Source organism: Rattus rattus, chromosome 9 (assembly GCF_011064425.1).
Source record: "Rattus rattus isolate New Zealand chromosome 9, Rrattus_CSIRO_v1, whole genome shotgun sequence".
NCBI classification, from domain to species: Eukaryota; Metazoa; Chordata; class Mammalia; order Rodentia; family Muridae; genus Rattus; species Rattus rattus.
In genome coordinates, this window is record NC_046162.1 from 7,819,105 (window position 1) to 7,832,971 (window position 13,867).

General features: G+C 43.2%; 1 protein-coding gene across 3 annotated transcripts in view; it reads right to left on the reverse strand.

Annotated features, from left to right (window-relative positions):
- Abcc1 (ATP binding cassette subfamily C member 1) overlaps positions 1-13,867 on the reverse strand; it is a 121,248-nt gene that overhangs the window by 61,048 nt on the left and 46,333 nt on the right. For all 3 annotated transcript variants that reach the window (XM_032913104.1, XM_032913105.1, XM_032913103.1), the window contains exons 6-7: positions 2,455-2,516; positions 1,354-1,485 (exon numbers count right to left, since the gene is read on the reverse strand). In XM_032913104.1, the coding sequence (XP_032768995.1) occupies positions 1,354-1,485; positions 2,455-2,516 (194 nt within the window). The remainder of the gene's footprint in view (positions 1-1,353; positions 1,486-2,454; positions 2,517-13,867) is intronic.

Consider the following 13,867-nt stretch of genomic DNA (forward strand, 5'->3'; position numbering starts at 1 on the left):
GCTTACTACCTTGCTTCTCATTGTTTGCTCAGCTTGCCTTCTTACAAAACTCAGAACCACCAGACCAGGGATGGCACCACTCACCATGGGCTGGGCCCTCTTCCACTGATCATTAATTGAGAAAATACCTTACAGCTGGATCTCAAAGAGGGATTTTCCCAAATGTGGCTCCTTCCTCTCTAATGACTCCAATGTGTGTCAAGTTGACACACAAAACCAGCCAGTACACAAGCCAACAGCATACTGGGCCAGACACAAAGATAGGCTCAGAGCCAGTGAGATGGCTCAATGGGTAAAGACACACACTATCCACCCTGACAACCTGAGTTCAATCTTGAACCCACAGGGTAGAGGGTGAAAATCAACTCCCATAAGTTGTCCTATGATCTCCCTTATGCACATGCTATGACAATGAACACTCACAATGTAAACATACATACATACATACATACATACAAGTATAAATATATTTAAAAATGAGACTACTACTAGTGGTTGTCATTGAACAGAATTCTCACCACACCACTGCCCTGTATAGAATCTGCCTTTGACCTCCTACTACACCTTCAATGTAACTCTCTAGCCTAGTCTGGGGCCCCTGCAAAGACATCTCATAGTCTCAGTCATTTGCCCAAGCCTCAGTTGTCCCTCTAACTTGAAGGCCTTGTCCCAGGGTATGTACATGGTTCACTCCCTCCTTTGAGTGAGTGTTTTTGGATGCCACCTTCTTACAGGAGCAATCCCTGAATATTCTTCTAAAACAATGCCCTATGTCACTGTGCCCTTTACTCCCTCTGATCTTACTATAAAACCAAACAATCCAAGATGCAAGGCATTTGCCTGCTTTGTCCCAATGCCTGAACCCAGGTCCAGAGCTCAGCACCAAAGCAGCCAGGACAGTGAGGCCTTGGCCTCAGGTGGCACACCAGGGTTCAAGTTCCATGCCTAACATGTTCAACAAAAAGCATTCAACCGCAGCAAGAACATTCAGAGGATATTCAAGACACCAAACAGATGCTCAGAGAGGAAAAAGTTAAAGACTGACTGAGCAGGGCAAGGCTGAGGACTGAAGAATCCAGAAGAATCAACTCCAGCTTGGCAGATAGCCTCCTCTCTCCTTTTGGAGAGCTAAAGACATAACTTGCTGACATGACAGGAGGGAACTGTTGGGAGCTCCCTATGGTGTTAAACACTTCCACTCCCCATCTGAGAGAAGAGGAACTGCAGCCTAGGGAGGTAGTGCAGTTGCCTTAGAACCAGAACCAGAATCAGCCAGGGTGGCTAAAGATAGGTAACAGATCAGCCTAGGCTACGTCTGCCCTGCCTGGAAGAACACGGAAATTTGACACTCACTTCCTCGACTTAACACATTCCTTCTTCCAGTTATTCACCAGCACAGGTACCACTTCTTCTGACGTGTCCTCTTTATTCAATGACCAGAGGTCACTGCTCTTCAGGGGCTGGCGGTAGCCCTGCACCATCATCCTGGAAGCAAGACACAAAGGGAGACACAATTAGCATTGAAAGAAGAGACTATGGCCCTCCCCTCACACACCTGCTATTGCTGTCTAGCCATGACTAGAAAAATCTGAGACTACATGGACATGAAGTCATATTAATTAGCTAATTCTACTAGGTCTTTTAGGGAAACAAAACAGACACATCTTGACAAACAGGTGCACACTGTGTTTAGAAAGAAATATCTGGGTGTTTCTTGTTTCTAATGTGATTTGTAAATTTTATATTTAATTATTTTATTTTCGAACATGGCCTCATGGAGGCCAGATTGGCCTCAAACTCTCTACGTAGCCAAGGTTGACCTTCAACCTCTGATCTTCTTGCTTCCTATGAAAATTCTAGATGTTTGTTGGTGGTGATGTATATCTTCCTCGTGCGTTTCCTATGACATGCATATATGACTTTGCTGCAATGTCACCAGTTTGTATCTGTGTTGGAAAAGTTTTGTCTTCGGGGGGCATGATATCTTCTTCCTTGTCATCATTCCTTAAGCAGTACAGCACGGTAGCTATTTATGCTGCATTAGAGGTCATGCACCATCTAGACATGATTCAGAAGATGAGGCAGATCTGGTTAAATGCAAGTGCTACTCTGCTTTATATGAAGACTGAACATTATATGAAGTGTAGTATCTGTAGGGTCCTGGAACCAAGCCAGATGGGATGCCATACTAAATAGTTACAAATCCCTTCAATCAAAAGGCAAGCCTAGAGCCTAGGCATGCCTGCTAAAGCCTATGCCAGAAGCTAAGGGTGCTCACTGCCTGTGGCTTAATCACTCAAGCATTCATAACATTGAAGGCCAGTTATTGACCTTAAGATATAACTTGTAGACAGTGCAGGAGGAAGTTAAAGGAAGCTGAGCACCATGGAAGCACTCATGCAGCCCCTGCATTCATGTCCCCACTCTCTACCCCATCCGGAAGTCCAGCCTTACCCTGTAATCCACCAAAAAGTGATCCTGGAAAGAAAAGAGGCACTCGATTCTGGACATGGATTCTAGGAGACAAAAGACACAGGGGAGAGGGGAGAAGGGTAATCCAAACTTAACTTTCCACATCTGAGAGAGCTAGGCATAGTTGACCACTCTTCCTACAAAGGATCATGTCCCACATCCTCACATCTCTGCATCCCACATGAACTGCTCTCCTGAGCCTCAGAGCTCATCCCTCCATCTTCACCCAACAAATGCTTGAGTACCTACTGTATGCAAGCACAGAACAACACACTATCAACCCATCTTCATAGCAACGCCATAATCTTTAGTTAACATTGGCCCTACAACATTCACCCATTCAACAAGTATTTCATGAGCACCTACTGTCGGTATTCTGTCTAAGTTCCACCCCTACAGTTACCTGGCAACAGACAAATATGCATCCTGACTCACTATAAAAGGGGCTGCTTGCCCTCATTCTCTTCTCTTCTCTTGCTCTTGTTCTCTTGCCTCTTGCTCCTGCCCTCTTGCCCTCTTCCCCTTTGTTCCCTCTCTCCCCATTCCCTTCCCCCACCCCTCCACATGCTCATGGCCTCTTCTATTCTTCTTCTCTCATTAAACCTTTCCACGTGGAACAATGTTGGCTTGGTGTGGTCTGTCCGAATGTGAGCAGAGATTTCTATCCCAACACCTAGTATATGCTGGGCACTATAAAGTACTATGGAGCTTCCCTTCCTACATTCCCACCTCAACCTTGCAAGGTGGTGTTATTCTTCTCCCCACTTTACACACCCACTTATTGAGCACATTTTTAATAAGCATCTACTATGCACCAAGCACTCTTTATGAAGAGGTATATACTTTTGTGTTGCATTGCTGGCAATCAAGTTCAGGACCTTGCACATGCTAGGCTAGTGTTCCTCACTGATCTTCACTCCCAGCCTAGCTTTGCTATTTTATGACGTATGGACTCTTTGTGCTATGTCCTGAGTATTTACTATGTGTCAGGAAACATACACAAATATGAACAGAGACAACCCATGTACCTTGTGGTATGCTGTTACCCTGCTCTATACACTATATAAATGACCAGTTCATCTCCAAGACCACCCTACAAGGCAGGCTTAAGTGTCACCCCATTTTGCAATTAAATGAGAACAGAGGTTAAAAAAGAAACTGTCTGAGTTTCTATATTTAAAAGTGGCAGGATGTGTGAGACAAATAGTCAGGGCTCTTGAGACAGACAATCAACAATGACTATACAAACACTAGAAACAATGTAAAACTTAACTGGAACCAGCGTCTAAATGTAGGTGGATATGACCATGGAGTTCACATAAGGCAGCACAGGTTGGTTCATGAGGCTCAGAGAAAGCCTCTCTATGGAAGGCCAATCCATCATTTGAAGAATAAATGGAAGACAACTATAGCAACAGGAAAAGCAAGACATTCCTCACATAAAGCAATGTGCTGAGAGCCCAGGAATGTGGAGAAGCATGGCAGACCCAGGGACCCAAAAGGGACATAAGTCTACAGCAGAACACTTGCCTTGACTATGGAGAGCCCTGGGCTCAACATCCGGCAAGAGATCTGGCAATCTATAATGGAGGCTGTAGAGTCTATACTAAAGGTCAGATTAGAAATGTTGGGATTCTTACAGGCAACTCTAGGAGCCATAGAGATTTTGAACCAGCTATCAAAGAATCTCTTTACCAGAGGCAGAAGGCCAACTTGACAAAATTTGGGAAATTTCCAGCACAGAGCTCAAGCATTTAACATGGGCACATTGAGCTCTCAATTCCAAAATGGCCTCTATGAAGGAACAGGAGTTGAGAGAAGGCAATCAGAGAGCAGAAGAGACAGCCTACTCTAATCATGAGTTTCCTATCCAGTCTGTTGATACTGCTCCATTCCTATAGTTCCAGAAGAAGCTGGTTTAGGGAGCAGAATCAGAGTATCAAAGTTTATTTCTGTTTGAAAACAAATTACTGGGCAAGAAACAAACAAGATAATGCCAAAACACTCGGTTAAACCCCAGAGCCAGTAGGTCCAAAGGTGAGTGAACATGCTCAAAGCTCTAGAAGTAGTCAGAAGGGGCCCTGGCTGGGAAAAGGTGAGCTAGAAAAGCAGTGTTCCAAACCACATCACACTATGTGTCATACGCAGATTTATATGGATGTTAAAAAGACAAGTGACACAAGTCATTGTTCTGTTACACAGATTAAATGAAAAGAGATAAGAATTTCATTTCCCTTTTCTAAACAAACCCCACATCACGGCAGTCAAAGAGAAAAGCTGCAGTTAATAAGTAAAGCAATAAGCCCACCTAATGACAGGATGGTTCATTTTGCACCTACAATAGCTTGCTGCAATGTTTGATGACATGAAAAGAATTGTTATGAGTGATATTTGGCCAAATAATGGCTCTATTTTTTTAACCCTTATCTCTCCAATATTATTACTGAGTAAAGATGCAAGGGTACTCTGTTGTTTTTACAACTTTTTGCAAGCAGAACTGTCTTAAAACAAAGTCACAAACCAGGCATGGCTTTCCACACTGCAATCCCATAAAACTAAAGCAAGAAAACTGCTGTGAGATAAAAGCCAGCCTGGGCTATATACATCTTTTTGTTTTTAATTAAGTCATTAAAAAAAGAAACAACAACAAAAAAAAATAAAATAAAAATTAAAAAAACAGGACAGGAAGAAAATTCATCTGCCTAGGCAATACATAGAAAAGTATTTGCCCAGCTTTCTTAGGGATAAAATCTATAGTAACTCACTATACCACAACAGAGTTTACATAAATGTAAAGCTGCCACTATGCAGACTAGAGAGCTCTTGAGAAATAGTAAGTCTGCTGCTCATCAGATTCCCCCAGGAAGCATGTGCCCAGAGCAGTTGTTCCCTCCTCACCCTAGTGGAGGCCTAACAAGCTGAGGCAGATGCCTTCAGTCTGGGTTCAGATCACAGTCCTGTAGGGTTCTAGGTAAGTAACTCCAGTATCATATCTCAGCACCTCAGTACTCATACCCAGAAAGTCAGAGGCCTCAAAGGATCCTCCAATGCCAAAAGAACTACATGAGGCCCATAGGGCTACGTTTAAAACATGGATTTCCCTAGCTAAGGCCACACCATCCCTCCTGAAGTAGAGATCTCAACCTTGTTGGCCCATCAAGGCAAAAGACTAAGATGTTTGCTGGCTGGAGAGGGAAACTCTTAGATAAAGCTCATAGACTTGCTTCTATGCCAGGATGAAGGTCAATGCTGGAGATGGGGCTGGAAGGGAGATGACAAGGTCCCTGACCCTATGAAGATGCCTCCCTGGGAAAAACAGACAATAAAAATACCAAAATGAAGGTAGTAGCTAGGTGTGGCCTGCCATCCCAACACTCAGGAGGTGAAGACAAAGAATCAGAGGCTAAGAGTCACCCTTAAGTACATAATTAGTTGGAGGCAGATGTGGCCTCAAAAAAAGAAAAAGCAAGGCTTCAGAGTTGGAGCACTTGTTCTTACAGAGGAGCCACGGTTCTGTTTCTAGCACCCACATGGTGGTTCACAACCTTCCCGAACTTCAGTTCTAAAGGATCTGATTCATCTAACCTCCAGGTACCAGATATACACATAATGGCCATATATACATGCAAGCAAAACACAAGAAATAAAATTATCTAAAACAGCTATAAAAATTAAAGAAGGGAGGGAGAAGAGGAAAAGAAGTGGGAGGAAGTAATAAGGAGCAGTGTCAAGACATCAGCAGAGAAACACTCTTGCCTAACCATGACAAAAGAGGGCCAACTCCAAACACACCCCACAGCATATGGTAGAGCAGGGATTGAATATGAAGCAGTGGATGGTTTGGGTCCCCGTGCTTAGGAGGGAAGGTCTGAGCCTTGGCTTTATTTAAAACCTGTGGGATGTCAGGTAACTTTCTTAGAGGTGACTAAATGAGATAAACCAAGAAAGTTACTTACAACAGGGCCCCGAGCAGACTAAAACATAAACCATGCTACCCCAAGCATTGGGCCTGGTACTTTTTACATCAGAGATGATGAACTAGGGATTGCAAGCTGGCTGCTTGTAAATAAAGTTTTTTTGGAACACATCCTGAAGCTGCTACAGGGTTAAGGAAAGAAAAAACCAGAATGGAAAGAAACCACATAGTAGTTCACAGCAAACCCTTAGTATTATGAATAGACAGACAGACAGACAGAGAGACAGACAGACAGACAGACAGACAATAGATAAATGCATGAATGGTTGGATGGACAGATGGAGAGATAGAGATAGAGATAGAGATAGATAGACAGAGAGATAGACAGGTGTCTGATCATAGTTCCTCAAACCTCAAGCCTTAAGACATGCTGAGTATACAATTAGGCCTCCAAGGACAGTGGCGAACCAACGTGTTAGAATAAAAATCCACTAAAAATTGAAGTTTTTCAGCCTGAGAAAGCTTTATTTTCTAAGTGAAAGAGGGCTCAGCGCCATGTTGAGTCATGTGATAGCCCAAATGTGGGAACCTTAAACAAAGGAACAGAGGAGGGGTCTGCTCACAGACTCTAGGTCTCCTGCTTCCTTAGTAGATGTTGGTTAGGATATGGTTTATTTAAAAAGCTAGTTTATTTGCTTTTAGAATACTTATATACAGAGTTTGTCCGAATTGCATGGGGAATTTCACCCACAATTCATAACTAGGTAGAGATAAACAGAAGTCTGTAGCACCAGGCACAGTGCATGACAGACATATATTACTGAAGTTGCTAGTTACTGGAGGTCTAAGGCTACAAGTAGAGATCTTAACAGACAGATGGTATAAAGATATAATGCTCTAATAAGTCTTACAGGATACTCATATTCTTTCTAACATGGAATTTTGGGTTAAAGTCGTGGTTTCATAAGTTGCTTACTTCTTATTGGTATTGGAATTGATAGGAGGTGTATAATTTGTTTTATGAATTATTTCGCTAAAGGCCATATGGCTCGATGATGCCAGCTAGCAAGGATTTGTGGTTACTTTTGATATTTACCACAACAGAAAGCTTAAGTGGGCTCCACAGGAATTTTGGGTTAATTTCTGAAATGACAGATTACAAAAGCCTAAAAAGGCTCATACACTATTGTTTAGTTCACTTCTTTTTAAATTTTACTTCTGTTTCAGTTTTCATAATGGGTGCGATTTGAGACTTGTTCTATTATGCCTCTGGGAGAGAGTACAAGATACAAGCTTTTCTGGTTACAGACTACAGAACACAGTATTTTGGGAGAAAAATTGTGTCTTTGTGTTTTTAAAAAGGGTGATTAAGCTCTGGACACCTTCCAGGGTCACATGGATCAGATTTGATAGAGGAGACCGCCTGAAAAATTAGATTCAAGAGAATCAAACAGAAAGTTATCTAGATGATGCTGAAACTTTTGTCTTGGATTCCTGATCGCAAAAACTTTCAGCTGGGTCCAGTCAAGACACACATCCAGCTGCAGCATTCACTCCATTTTCCTTACCCCATACCCCCAAGGATATCTCAACACTACAGCTTGAAGAAGTTACTGAAGAGTCGTCGCCCCAATTTCCTGGATTTTACAGGGCTGAAGGTGGTTATTCTAAGGTTGTTTTTAGGAGAATTTAGAAATGGTCATACTTTAATGGGGAGGATTAGCTAGAATGATTTGTACAGCCATAATCATTTGGTATCTAAGATAAAGTCATATCCTTACATTGGTATAGAACTTATTTGTTACAAAAATTTAAAAGTACAAGGTTTGGACCCAGTCATTCTACTGATGCCATTACAAACTTCTGAGCTGATTAAAATAGGAATTAGGGGCCAAATAGCAAATTCATGGCTCCTAGTTCACCATTAGAGTGTTTTTAAAATATTCTTGTCAGAAATGGCTAAGAATAGTTAATAGACAACAGTCCAGATTACCTTATATAGATAGATGGTTTTCAAAAACATCAGAAATCCACAAAATATGACATTTAAAATTATTTATCTTTTGTTGAGACATATCTGCTCCTAACAGTTCCCCTTTGGCAGATTTAAGGAAGAAATGGAACATCTCTACCTCTGGATGAGGTAATACTTTGTGGCTAGGCAGCCACTGGGCAGAAACTGCCTAATTCACCTACAGACTAATACTGTCCAAAAAGGGACACTTTATGAAGAATAATTGATTGATAATCTGTGCCGAGCCAGAATTATCAGCCCTTCAAGATTTCTGCACGTCAAGAGTCTGTCAGTTGATCCTGGGCCAAACTGAAGACTCTTGTGCTCACATGTTGCTAACAGAGGACTGTGCTAGTGGAGATTTGTCTCCACAACCTGTCTCAGTTCTGGAAGCCATGTTAGGTTTCCTATGTTTATAGATAATTGGTCATTCTCAGATTTCTGATGGGGTGAAGACTGATTATAGTCTCATAACTGACTCAGGGTGTTTAACTTTGAAAATACATATTTATTTTGATAGTTATCAGATAATATACAAGCTAGCGGGGATATAACATAGATTTTAAGCCTTTCTTAAACTGGAATAGATAACTAAATGTTCTGTTTAACTGGTAAAATGTTGATAAATTTCAAAATAAGAATAGTAGTGCTCAGCTTATATTTGAGAGAAAAGTGTGTAGATTGATGTCATTATGCAGGTGAAGGCAGGTACAGGATAGAACGAGGCCTGTCATTGGATGAGAAGGAAGGATGAGCGGAAGAAAAGTTTTAGAAGTGGAGGAGACAGAGGAAGGGAGGAGCAGCCAAGAGGACGCGGCGGCGGACGTTAAGATTCCTCTCTGTACACTACAGCTTGTTAGGACTACTCTGAAGGGATAGATATGTACAGGACTGTGTGTGTCTAAATGAACAAATTACATCTTATCTAGGTGGATGCTTTATATCCTTATCAATTGGTTGTAAGTTAACTGTGTGGATGTATTATACATTGAGTACTTAACATATAAATCTGGTTGTTGGGTTGCAGTCTGTTGAGTGATTTCACTGGGTTGTTGGGAGTGTGAGCAGAGTCCATGACAAGAAGCCGTGCTAGGCTATAGAATGCTTGGGGCTAGCTTAGCGTGGGGCCATGCTAGCACGGCCCTCAGAATGCAATGTGTACGTCAGCCATGGTAACAACCCGCCAAGAGAACAGTGTGTGAAAGCAGCCGACAGAGGAGCAGTTAGAGTGTGCAGATCCGCGCCGAGTGGGAACTCACTGGAACCCCTCTGCCCTTTTTTAATTGTACCACAACAACTGTCTATCATTGAAGTTCCCAGAAAAAGCCACACCTGTATTAAAGATGCTTCTTGCCTACCTGATTAGCACTTGATGATTGTGGAAAGCTAGAATGGTGCAGATCTAGATGAAAATTGTCTTGAGCCACCTTTAGCCCCTTTAGTAGCCAGTCATTGCCTACTTGTGTGTCCACATAGCAGCATTCTGGTAATCACGTGAAACATTTTAGGGTGTATCAACAAAGCACCAGCATCCACTAAGCCCAAAGCTAAGACTTTCAATACATGGGGTCCCACAAATGACTTGAAAAGTACCTTGATTTATGACTCTCTTTTGTTCTGAAACTTTTACCATGTTAGACCATGGTACTTGAAGCAACCATGTTCCTGGGCCAGCGTCACTCATATTTGGCTACAGAATAAAACTCCTACTAAAGTGAGAGGGATTTTGTTTGCTTTTTGGTTGTTTTTTTTTTTTTTTTTTTTTCAACAATATCTCCAGTCTTCCCTCAGCCTTGACTTCAATATAGAGGGGAGGTGGCTCTTAGGGCTGTCATAAGCACAGGTCCAGCTCAATAAGACCCTCAAGTTTATGGAGACAAAGTCTCACTCTAGCCACTCAAACTGAGTGAGTTCCTAACACTAGGAGAGACCCACCAGCAAACACAACAGGTCATGTTGGTAAGCAAGACATTGCTATTTCTCTCTGCATCCTCCAAAAGCTTCATCTACTTCTGGGCCTCCTCCCTCCTCTAAATCCTATCAGGGACACTTAGATTAACTGAAGCTATAGCCCAAGGGCTCCCCTACAAGGACATAGAAGGAAATCTATCAACTTGGAAGCTGGTTTCTGGAAGCATCTAACATGGGAGGGCTTCTGTGATAGCAAAGCTAACGAGAGCTATCTATGGTCTAACTCAATTTTCTGCCCAATGTGCTCAGACTAAAAGACTGAAGTAAGAGGTATATGGGCAGCAGCCAAGTAGTTTAGAGTGATGGTTCTCCAACGTGGCCCCAGCAGCAGCAGCAAATTTTGTAGAGATAAAAGGTTCTAGCCATGCCCTGCCCTATGATATCAAGAAGGTTGGCGGTAGGGACAATGGTCTACACTCTAACAAGATCTAGGTATAGATTCTCTCCTGTACTCCACGTTGTCCCTCTGTGTTTTGACCTACAAATCAGGAGGCTTCATATGCATTCTGCTGGGTTTGTTGTACAGGCTAAATGAACTGTGCACTGCTATGCCTATGACTGGTTTAAACAATGCGAAGGTCCAATAATGAGACTTTTCCAGATGTCTTCTGGCACCTGTGTTAACTGGCAATTTGCAGGCCTGCCAGACAACAGCTGCTCAAAACACCTCCTTCTGTGTTTTGAGAGCATACACCTGGATCTGTTTCCCAAGCCCTTTTCCTGTGAACCTTCCATTTTCTAAGCCTGTACCAAACCCCTTAGTGTACATACGTCCTCACTCTGGCTATTTGGCCATCTGTGACATCTTTCTGAGTGCCACCAAACTCCCTAAGTCCTATGTAGTCTTCTTTTAGCCCAAGGGGTCCCCAAAACACATCCAAATAGAAGGTAACACTATCGATGTTTTCACAACTCCCACTACAATGAAATTAAACGTCCATGATACAGTATTAGAGCTGGGACTGTTTGGTGAAAGCTAGCGTAGCATACACCAAGCGCCTCATAAACCAAGCATAGTGGTACATGCCTGTAATTCCAGCACTCAGGAAGTAGAGAATGGAGGATCAGAAATACAAGGTTGTTTCTACTACAAAAGGAGTTGTCAGCCTGGGCTACATGAGAATTTGTCTCGAAGGAAAAAAATCATATATGTATACACACACACACACATACATACATACATATATATATATATATATATGTGTGTATATGTATATATTTCTGTTCTTGATCACGTGTATACTGTACTCGGTTCCTAGTAGCCTCCTCTCCCCGACTCTTATCATTAATTCCTGGGACGGAGCCTTCTGACAGAGTCAAGCTGAAGTGTCCCAGAAACACAAATAAGTTCATCACACATCTGGAACTTTGCACATAGTATGTCTCCTAGGAGCCCCTCTCATTAAAACACACAAAGTGAACATAAGCACAAAACTTCCTCACCTAGCAGCAGCCTTTCTGTCATTCCTGGCACTCAGGGACCATTAGCCCTGACTGTCCATTCTGCAACACACACACACACACACACACACACACACACACACGCCCCTTCCATCTCACCTCAAGGACAGAGGTCAAGGTTGATTCATCTTTAGCCTAGCTTTGGGGGGTGGAGGACTGGAGGACAGACAGACAGACAGCGCTGCTCAATTCCTTAAAACCCAAAGCAGAAGGAAGGTGGCAAGAAGGATGGAGTTTGGAACACTCTGAGCAAGGTTCAGTATTTAGCCTCTGGAGTGGAGTAGGTAGCCATGAAGAAAGGAAACTCTGTAGGATCTTAGTGACATACTGTGTCATGACAGGACTTGAGTCATTTACTAAGACACCTAAGCCCAGTGTGGTGGCACATACCTGTAATCCAAGTGCTCAGGAAGCAGATACAGGAGGATCTCAAGTTCAAGGGCAGCCTGGGACCCTATCTCAGAAACAAAACAAAACTTACCAAGTAAGGAATGACAGGACATACCTGTGATTCCAATACTGGGAAAATTGATGCAAGAGGATGATGACTCCAAAGCTGTCTAGACTGCATAGCGAGATGGCTACACAGCAAGATGACTGGGTAAAGGTACTGCCAAGTCTGACTTGGCTCCCCAAGAACTCACACAATGGAAGGACTCTTGGAGGATGTCCTCTGACCTCTAAGAACACCCTGTGGCACACACAGGTGGCCACACACACTAAAAGTAAGTTAAAGTGTTTAAAAAAGAAAAAGAAAGGAAGGGAAGGAAGACCCAGACAGAAAAGTGCTTGCTTCTAAGCATGAGGACACGTGACAGACTGTATCTTTCAAAGACAGCCAGGATGACATCTCACGTCCTATATACAGTTCTTCCAGCTAAGGCAGGAAGAGAGGATCAGATATTCGTGACTGAGTATGAAGGTTAAATTCTAAACCAGTAACAGAACTGCTCTGGACCACCCAAGGAGTGTACGAGCCTCCAACACCCAGCACCCATCACTGACAACAGCCATGGTACAGCCCATCCCTTCAGAGGCTGCTCCCTTCTTCCCTTTTACAATAGAAAGGCCCTGGACCTGGAAAAGGGTGCTCCAGAAACACATGCTTACTGAAGCCAGCAGCTGCCTGTGGAGGGCACTTACACTGCCCTTTCCAGTTCTAATAGAGACACACTTTTCACTGCTACCATCCTGTCTTCTGACCTTTGTTCTGTGTGCCAGCTATAGGCACCATCTCTAAGGGATGAGAGGTTTCCCCTGACCGTTGCTTTAATCCTGCTACAACGCACACTGCTAAGTTTTTAGCACCGCTGTACCATACATCAGAGGCCTTACAAATATCTGCTATGGACACAAGAGGACACAGGTGGACTTAGAGCCTCAGGGTCAACCAACTCCAAAAATAGGTTCCTCTTTGGCATAAATTAGGTATAAATTATATTGTGATAACACAACTTCTCTGAGCCCCAATATTTCTTATTGAATATTTTATTTATTTACATTTCCTGGTTCCCCTCCAGAAACCCCCTATCCCATCCTCCCTCCCCTTGCTTCCATGAGGGTACTTCCCCCACCCACCCACCACCCACCAACTCCCCACCCTGGCATTCCCCTACACTGGGGCATCAAGCCTCATAGCACCAAGGGCCTCTCCTCCCATTGATTTCCAACAAGGCCATCTTCTGCTACATATGTGGCTGGAGTCATGGGTCCCTCCCTCCATGTGTACTCTTTGTATGGTGATTTAGTCCCTGGGAGCTCTGGGGGCTCTGGCTGGTTGATATTGTTGTTCTTCCTATGGGGTTACAAACCCTTTCAGCTCCTTCAGTCCTTTCTCTAACTCCTCCATTGGGGACCCCATGCTCAGTCCAATGGTTGGCTTCGAGCATCTGCCTCTGTATTTGTCAGACTGACCCACCTGGGGATCCATCCCATATACAGATGCCAAACCCAGACACTACCGCACATGCAAAGAAGTGCTTGCTGACAGGAGCCTAATATAGCTGTCTCCTAAGAGGCTCTGCCAGCACCCC